Raw genomic sequence first — 10,002 nt, 5'->3', positions numbered from 1 at the left:
TCAGACACTTGGAATGAAAAGGGAGCAACTGGAGCTAGACATCTGACAACAGATTTGAACATTGCAATTTTGCATCTCCACAGTAACATTCCCACCACAGTAAACACTTTTCTTAAAAAAGCCACCCAAATACCATGTTCTTACTGTTAGATAACCTAATATAAACTTCTACAAAAGTCTACTTAGTCTAAATACTGCCAGTCTGCTAAATGCTCTCATGAAAACACACACAGTTATGCACTAAAATGCACTTTCACAAACATTTACTAATGGACAGGAACAGATAGTAGCTTTTCTCAATAAACAACCACTCCATCTCTTACTTCTTGCTCCTGATCTACAAATACAGCCTTAAAAGATATGCATCCTCCTTAACCTACAACTACTGCCTATCTTTGTTTTCCCCAAATTATCTTACTCGATATCTGAATAAAGTCAGAGAAACTCAGCTGGTATTTAGCTTTGAAGTCTATTGCCCATATTTGACACTTGAAGGAATTGCATGCCCAGAAGTTTTCCTACATTTTCCTATTTCTACAACAAAAAAGTTACCTCTATCTATAAATTATCTTCTAATTATGTCTGAAAAGCAGCACAGCTGTAACCCTGAGAGGATTCCTTATCCCTCAAACCAGCAGGCCACCAGGTCAGAAAGTTGATGCTGATAGTTTTATTCTCTCATAAACCAAACTGAGAGGAACCAATAAAGACAGAAAACCACTTGCAGTGTCTGTTTGACTTCTTGCCAAAGTATTGTTGGGTTTTTTTGGTAAATTATTCTCTAATTCCTCAATTTCTAGCATTTTCAATTTTAGAATACCTCTTCTGATTCCTTCAGATTAAATATACAGACATTTAAACTACAAACATTTTTTGCTACTTGTTAATTTCATGTTCGATTCTCAATAACTTACAGTAATTGAAAAAGAAAAAAGCAAAATATCCACTTGGTATCAAAAATAGCTACACAAACAGAAAACTGTCTCCTGTGTTAGCATAGCTGCTCTCATAACCATTCTGTTTTGCTATCAGTAGTCATGAACAACTCAGCTAATAAGTGTTAAATGATATTATACAATCCATATATTAATTGAAAGCAGATGTACTCAGAGCAAAAATTTCAGATTGATGTGCAAAAATGCATTTCACATATTTTATTGTTCAGCAATGCACATTACACATATAAACATGCAGTCATTCATTAATCTGTATTGTTAAACACCTGTTTGTATTAACTGTAATGCCATTCTTTCATGATACTGGATGAAGTGTGTCTTTGAAATTGTCTGTGGGGGAATGAAATTCAAATTTCTTATTTAACAGACCTATTACTGAATTAATCTCTTTTCCAACTATTTAAATACATAAAGGATTTTCCCATTCTACATGTAACCCATTACACATAGCCCTTGGTTACATTTGCAGGACCGAGTGAATTTGCCAGAGTTTCTGGCATTTGTTTCTGCTATACTTACTTCCACAGGAAAACTTCAGGTGTTCCTCCTTGCTTCTTTTCCTACACATTCTGGATTGTGAAACAGGATGTGTGATAGAAGAAAAGGTAACTACATAATCCCTCACTTCTCTTTCGGGCCACATGGGCTGTTAAATTCTAGAAGAGAGACCCTTCCTTTCATAATGGCCAGTGCTGTTACCAGTTTGCAACTGGACTTTGACAGGGTAAACTCCGCAAGAATTTATGGGTGCTGGTGGTATGGTTTCCAGCAGTGGGAACACCACAAGCCAGCAATTTTAAGGCAACATCCAAGATGGATAACATTGTTCTTATGACATGCACTGTGTTGTGAAGTTGGTGACCCAGAGAACTGTATTTGAAAGTCATTCCTACGAGTTCAGGTTTTCTTCTGCTTACTAACATGACATGAAGTTTATGAGGTTGTTTTTTTTTAACAGTTACTATGTCTTAGTGAAGCAATCGGAATCAAAGTTAGCCTTAAGAGTGCTTAGGTCATAGAGTCGTGCCAGCACACACACAAAGGATATCTTATATATGGTGACAAACTGGCAAATTTCTACTTTTAATAAAAGCATAATATATCCTCTATGAATTTTATTATAAACATATGTTCTCCAAAACTAATGGTACAGTTAACAAACAGCCTTTAAGAAACAGAAGGAGGCTCTTGTTGACTCTGCTCCTCTAGGAAAAGAGGAAGTTGTCAATAGTCTCTTCCATTTCTAGAACTGCCCCTAGATGAAAGCTAGACAGCATATCATTTTTGCACTATTAACGGTAAAAAACAGATAGGTCTTTGGTGGAGAACCGAGAAAAAGTGACACCTGTAACACAGATAAGGGTGATTAATTCAGTGACAAACCTGCACTCATTTCCCTGTGCCAAGATACTGTTTTGAGAACAGGAGACAGAAAGCAAACATATACAAATTCATATATAGAAAATGAAAAGGCTGTCTCTTCATCTCACAGTTTTCCAGTCAGTTTATAATATCCAGATTTTCATTTCTTCAAAGAAGAGAAAACATTGGCTCACTACCGTTAACAACAAACAGTAAGTCACACAGAGAAGAATATAACATTCATGTCTTATTATTTCATATATAAACCTTTACTTTAAAGTGTTATCTAAAATAACATACATGGTTAGCAGACCAAATAGCCCATATAAACTATGCTGAAAATATTATCTTTATTTACAGGAACCTAATTAAAATGAACTTTAATTGCTTTTGAGATCTGCAACAACTTCCTCTCTCAGAGTTGGACTTCAGCCCAGATTAGGCAGAGTTTCAAGGAGGAAGATACCCCTCACACACATGAAGAAAGCATTGGCCATGCAAAAATGTGGCTCACCTGCTTCTGGAAGAGCTGGGAAGCAACTTGCAGGCTTATCACTCTGTTCAGGTGTGATGTCATGTTACCTATCCCACCCTTAAGACTTTATAATTTCATGCAATCTTTGTTCAAGTGAACTCTAAACTTGCTCCTGGTGGCATTCTGCCAATACATTGTGAAATTTAGCAAAAAACCTCCTCAGCTTAGACATCCTTTCACTCTGTTTGAGCTTCTACATATATACATTCTCATCATCTTCTAGTACTGCTGGTAATCACAACTACAAGAAATAAGCAAAGAGAAAATCAGAAATATATGACATCATTTTATAGGCACTTCTATAACCATGTAATTCACTGCATAGTTAATTTACCGAATTCCAGTATCTGCTTTATAGAAAAGCAACTGGCCTGTGTTGTATAAAAATGCTACCTTTGAGACCCAAGAAATCCCACACTGCTTTACCAAGCATGAATTAGATTCCAGAAGAATCATGCCTTGCAAACAGAGCATCCAGTATGCACTCAGAAACAGTTCACACAGAGCCCTAGCATTAGCACTATTAGCACTTGCTGTTTTGTGATTTAATAAAAATGCTCTGCTTCAAAAGAAATAGCTAATCAGATAATCACATTATACTGTATCTCATAAGCTTTGAGCAGTCAAGCTCCCAGAAAAATCATTGAATAAGACAACAGGATTACAGCCTTAATGACTACATGTATTTACCACAAAGCATGGCCAACATTCACACTGAGGCTGCAAGATTATTACATGGTTACCTGTGCTCTATAAAACAGAGATGTCACATTGAACAGATTATAAAATGGTACTGCAGTATTAGATATTATTAGTATGTTTTTATTATTATTCATCATTAACTATGACCAAAACATTAGTACTTCAGTGTAAACACTGCAAAACATATATGTGATTTGACAGATTGAATATTGACAGATTCAAACATTTTGGATCTGTTATCTATCCACAAGATTTAGAAATAAGGCATATGGTCAGCAGAATAGGAGAGTTTAAATAAACAGCCCAAGTGCTTTGCTTTCCTCCCACACACCTTAACTCTGTCAGTTATGCTTCTGGATTCCTCATAGCAAATCTCATCTCTTGAGGAGGTCATACCTGAGGAAGGCTGTTAGCTGGCTGAAACATCATTCTTTTAGTTTTTTCACTTTCCTGTGTACAAAGGAAACAGATAGTGAATAGCTGAAGGGCTTGGTCTTTTTAGAAGTCTTGACAGAGTTCTCTGCTAGGAAGATAACTGTGTGACCTGAGAGGCTTCATTTGTTCATGATCGCACACTTATACACAGCTGACACTTTATTCCACTCACAGGATCTTGACATAAAATTGTAGCACTGATCACATATCTGTGATACAATCTTGACAGTTTTCCCACACAGCCCTGTCAAAACTTCCCATCAGTATCTGTAAACAGAATTAGCAGGGTGGCCACTTAGCAAGCAAATGCTTTTGCTTTTGCAATCTTACAGCATGGCGGCGTTTCCTTTTGGGCTGAACGCACTCCTGTCCGTACGACGGCCACTGAAAATCCTGGGGCGGCATTTTGCTGTTCTGGCTCTCCACTTCTTCAGCATCAGAGTCATCTTGTTGCATCGAAGGAAAATGCCTGTCTGGATAAATCTCCTTCAGTTTGTCCTCAAAGAATTCGTCCAGGCATCGTCCAGCCTCAGCAACCTCTGAATCTGGCTGTAAGAGAATCAATAACTATTTAGTGTTACTGCACACAGAAATCATCAAGGATCAAAACCAAATAACTAACCTACCCTTTGTCTCGCCTTGTTTCTGTCTGCTACATCTCCATTAGTCTCCTGCACACTTTCTACAGCCCATTAGTCCCTCTGCATTTTCAGTGTAAGTAAAAACCAGATGCTGCTATTAAGGAACACGTTTCTGCACCTCTAATAAAAAGAGATGTGCAGTGAACTAGAAAGACAGCAGTCATCACTGCTTAGGAATTTCTACACACTTGATTTTTCCTAGGTATTTTGTTGGCTATGACTGGCTTCTCACAGCAAACTCAGCAACATTCCAAAGAGTGGTCCACTAAGATGTCCCTCTTTAATTTTAGATCCATATGTATCTCAAGTTCTCAGATACATATATAACTTCATTTCTGTCATTACAAAACACCCAACACAATTTCCAAATAACGAAACTGAATGATACTTCTGTTTATCCCAATCCCATATCTGATTTCCAAAGAACCAGTGTGACAGCTTGCAAGAGCCACCCTCTGCTTTGTATCCCCCCAGCCATGCACACCAGAAACCTACATAATTGAACTTTGCACAGTTCCAAAACATGAGACGCACGTCAGTCACAAGCTCCTCAGGTGCAGCATAGTGGGATTTGTCCTTTTTCTGCAGCTTTTTTCGTATGGTTGACAAATCCATTGGCCTTTTGATGATCTGATAATAATGCCGAGCCTGCAATAAGAATAAGATGCAAGTATGTAACATTTTTAATTTATTTGGTTTTATTAATTAATTTCTTCTCCAGTGACTTCTATCAAAGTCTGAACAGAAGTCATTGCAGACGAGTCCTTTCATCAGGGAAGAGAGTTCTAGTTTTTTAGTGCCTACACTTACCTACATTATCTTCCTGAGTGTTTTTTGGTTTTATTAAAAACATATTTGCTTGCAAGACTGAACTTGAAAATAGCACACTTCAGTGTTTACACTCAGTATTTACACTCTGCTATTTGCGCTTTGTAAAGTTTATCCCCAGATATAAACGTCATTGTTTAACCATAATCAATAATATATGCAACACTGACAATTATCTAACATTTCCCCCAGGGAATTACAAAAAGAATGTGCTGAGATATGGGCAGCTGATAATGTGGGAAGTAGTCTGTCAAGAGTGACAAAAACAAGATACCGTGCACTCTTTTAAAAGTTCAACAAGAGTCTCTTTCAATGGGCATTAGCTACCAGGATATCACACTCCTTAAATCTTTTTTGGTCTAAACCTACTTGTTAGGTAATTTGTTCCATAAGTTCATTACAAGCTTTATTAGGTGGAATAGGTTTTTTACCATTATCTGGACTATTCCTTCACATAAAACCTTTATTTTTCCCTTCCCCAATCTGTTTCTCACTGTGTTCTATTGTTACAACACCGTGAATCTCCATCTTCCTTAAAACAGACAGTTAATATGGCAAATGTTGAGTACATGGATGAAACAATAGTTTCTACATCTTCCCCTACACACGGTCACATTTCTGGTGTCGTCCACAAGAGGGTAAAGAGGGAGTCCAGGGTTATTTCTAAAACAGGCCTCTCTTATGGCAGTACAACATTTTCCATGGACATGGCGAGGCAATTTTTTTAATCACTGTAACCTATCAGATACCTTTAGTACTCTACCAGCATCTTAAATTGGCACCCAAACCTGGTCACAATTTACCTGCCTCCAACCTGACACCTTCAAAGCACTTGCAAGAGGAAAACTTCCATGCTGAGCAATACTGTTCAGAAAAAAACCTCATGAATATCTTTCAAGAAGATAAAGGAGACATTTACAAGGCGTGCCAGAGTATCCTTTGTATTTCCTCTGATCCATGCACGTGCAGTACTTACCAGGGGACTGACAGGTTCATGGAACGGGAGGCTCATATTACTGCAGAACAGGGAAAGCACCAGCTTTTCACACTTCTGTAGGAGCCAGATTTGAAACACATTTTAATGCAAAAGAAGTGAGTTTCATTCTTGTCCTTAGTTAATCAATCATACTAACAACAACAGAATTCTCATGTAGACTGTGCACTTCTGATGCAAAATGGCACACTTCACCCTAATCAGGGGGATGTTTTGCCTCATAGCACTTTTATGGCTTTGAAAATAAGGATAGTCAAGAAATGCAGAAAAGAAACTATGTAAAAAACTTTGTATGCACGTATCTTTCCTGGAAACCCTTGGGAACTAATTGCTGTTACTATTTCCTTTCTGCACTTCAGATCTATTTCTTGGCTCTTGACTAAAAGAACAGCAGCAACAGTTTGGAAACAGTTAAATGGGAAACGTTTCACACTGTTCATATCCATTCATAGAAATGGATGCAAGTTATGTAGTTGGTAGTACTGTATGAAAATTGTTTTGTCTAATCATTGTTAACTATTATAAATACTTATAATAGTCTTTGGTTTTTTCACTAGTGCAAAAAGAATGCACTACAAAAACATCATAAGCCATATTTGCTCACAAACAATGGAATTTTTATTCATCTCAATTCTCTAAATGAAACTTCACTACTCAAGATTCAGATCCCAAAAATTTCTGTCCAGCTGTACCAAATCCAGTAAAAAAGGGCATCACATCAGCGTAAAAAAGTTATGTCCAGCTCTGCATGGACAGAGTAGCTCAGGTCTGGAAACAGCATGGATGAATTGAGCAATGCTTGGCTGTGCTCATAGGTCTTGCCAAGGGGTTCCAGCGCTCTGAGAATCATTGCTGTTGTCTTTATGACTGGTGCCCAGATTAGACCAGTGCATTAAATTAGGCTCCTTTTGCACAGGGCCAGTTCAACATCTGCACTCAGCTGTTTGGACTCAGCCTCTCTGTCCAGTCGTCAACAATACACACAGGATTTCCACCTGTTTGGAAACTTGTGCCTTCCAAGTACCAAGTGGACTTTAAGAAAAGGTACTTTTTTTCATTTTGGTAGAGGAAACTGGTAATGGGTATGTAAAGGGATAAGCTTTCATCTAGGCTGAATCAACAGCCTAAACATCACGTTCAGGGGAACTAATAGTACATGTGAAGACTGTATGATGATTTCATTCCGAATGAAAGTCAAAAAGGGTCTACATCACAAAAATGTCATTTCACTGGCCCAAGTAGATGTCTCATGTCTGAGAAGTGCCAAGTCTTAAAGCAAAAAGATTCAGCGTCAGAAAGCCAGGAACAAATTGACTCAGGGAAGTTGCTCTGCTGCTGAGTGTGACTTCCCTGTTCAAAGCAGAAAAGAAGTCAAGATCTGCCTGTTTCATCTTTCTGTAACATGACATTCATTTTAAAATTGAACAGTAATGCCTAGAAAGAAGAGAATGATATAACTAAATAGTAAGATTGCTTTTGTTCTATTTGCTACTGTCTGTAACATTTGAGTAGCAACCAAGTCAAAACCATCATCTTTCCAAAGAAAAGGCAAAGCTTCATGCTGAGATCATATGGCCTTTTCTAAATAGTACAATATACAGTTATTCCCACCTTCTGGTCACAGTCATCAAGGCCATATTGTACATTATAGCTGTGGCTGTAGCGTGTGTTTTCACAGTCATATTCTACCTCAGGCTTCACTGGATTACGGCAAAGGGTGCACACCCACTCTCCCCTGCAAAACAATAAACCAAAAACATGCTGGTTTTTTTCCACAACCTTGTCAAATAACAAATCTCATAGATCACTGTATTTGGAAGGTCTCATTCTTAACTAGTATTACAATAGCAGGCAATCTGAAGCCCATTGTACTAGATGTTCTTCAATGGATTTGAATCCAATTAGAAGTGTAGCAATTTCAGGTTCTATTCATGACACTTTTTCTGTCACAAAGGAAAAGAAAAAAGACAAAATTTTAAGTGTTTGAAATCATGTGCCAGCAGTGTATGCAGCTGCATTGATTCAAGTGTTGCTTTTAAAAATACTTTAAGGTAAAACAGGCAATAGCTGGGTCATAAGACAAACCCAGATCCATTTGATAATTGATGTATTTATCTAAGAAGTCAACATTATCAGAAAAGGTCATAATGTGTACTAGTACATGGGTTCCCAAACCAAATAGACATAATTCTGCAAGGGTATGTGTGTCCTTTCTAGTAGATCTATTTTCAAAAATCTCTTGAAGAATTTCATGAAGGCAGTGACACAAATTCTGCAACATCAGGGTCTGAATAACTATAGATGAAGATATATTAAAGAACTCTGAATATAGAATTTTAGTTAGGGGAACTAATTTGTTTCATTAGAATTTAAGTTTGCCTAGGAAGTTTATTTGAAACAGGAAAACTTGGTTTACACTTTGGTTTGAAACTAGAGGAGTTGAAAATTCCAGGTTTTTGAGCAGAATGAACAAACCACAATCTCCAAACTAGTATCTTGCAACATATTTTTCTCAGCTGAGACAGTTATTTGGGCTTGGCACAAATGAAGTAGTAGCCTTTGGTCCCACTTAATAAAGATTTATAAGAGAATTCAGAATTGCATACCAACAGTAACACACTAACTTTTAAAGTCTGGAGTTTGGTATGTGGATGTATATCTATTTCTGGCTCATTGCACACAATTCATCTGTGACAATTCGCTAGACAACATATCTTAGGGAAACCAATGTCCTAAACATTTCTAACATAAGCCCTGATAATCCTAAATTTCCCATAAAATTGGCTAGAAAACTGAATAGAAATTCACTGGTTGCCTTTTTCTGGGGCTAGTCTCTGTTTTTGGAGAAAAGAGCTGATGTCTACACTTCAGATGTTACATGAGAATTAGGAATTTATTTTTCTCCAGTGAGTCACATCAACGTCTCAGGTCTGCAACCTCCTTTGTTGTACTGGCCAGTTAACTGCAGAAAGGGCACACATGGCTGGAAACAATTGTTCATAATTCATCTAGTTCCAAGCGTGTAAGACAATTCTTCCCTTTCCAAGAAAAGCATCAAAAAGGGCAAGCGAGAGATGCAGTATAAGGCTGACACATACATCCCTGAGGATATATTTTGCCCCAAGGCAGTGAGTAGGAACAGCACATTAGTGAAATGTCATACATACACTGGAAAGCTGAGCAGGGCTGGAACGTGGCAGGAGAGATGGAAAACCTTGGGGCAGTGATCGCAGCACAACAGTTCTCCTCCGTTAAGACACACAGCACAGAAATCCTCATTTTCAATTGGGCTGACTTCCTGAGTAACTGGAGATTTTTTCATGCTGGAGATGCCATTGCTGAGCTTCTGATCAACAGACAGAGTATCTACAGGGGGAGATGGTGTCTGTCCTGCAGCCTGGGATATGAGAAATTTCCTGTCCTCTGAGTTTTCTTCTTTAGACTGCATTCCTTCAGGTGGACTATCTTTATTTATCTTGAAGGAAGAAAAATCTGGGATCACACAATCATTGTTTTCATGTATCAGCATGTGGTTATCTGCAGACAAAG

At 37.8% G+C, this 10,002-nt stretch overlaps 1 protein-coding gene across 1 annotated transcript in view; it reads right to left on the bottom strand.

Annotated features, from left to right (window-relative positions):
* Positions 1-1,139: 1,139 nt before the first annotated feature.
* TRIM66 (tripartite motif containing 66) overlaps positions 1,140-10,002 on the bottom strand; it is a 52,112-nt gene continuing 43,249 nt past the window's right edge. Inside the window, exons 15-20 of the mRNA XM_027651273.1 lie at positions 9,621-9,928; positions 8,065-8,188; positions 6,436-6,510; positions 5,127-5,279; positions 4,321-4,539; positions 1,140-4,005 (exon numbers count right to left, since the gene is read on the bottom strand). Of these exons, the coding sequence (XP_027507074.1) occupies positions 3,946-4,005; positions 4,321-4,539; positions 5,127-5,279; positions 6,436-6,510; positions 8,065-8,188; positions 9,621-9,928 (939 nt within the window). The 3' untranslated portion in view covers positions 1,140-3,945. The remainder of the gene's footprint in view (positions 4,006-4,320; positions 4,540-5,126; positions 5,280-6,435; positions 6,511-8,064; positions 8,189-9,620; positions 9,929-10,002) is intronic.

This window comes from Corapipo altera, unplaced genomic scaffold (assembly GCF_003945725.1).
Source record: "Corapipo altera isolate COAL_440 unplaced genomic scaffold, ASM394572v1 78, whole genome shotgun sequence".
Classification (NCBI taxonomy): domain Eukaryota; kingdom Metazoa; phylum Chordata; class Aves; order Passeriformes; family Pipridae; genus Corapipo; species Corapipo altera.
The sequence above is the reverse complement of the archived record's forward strand: the minus strand, read 5'-3'. Positions and strand labels throughout refer to the sequence as shown.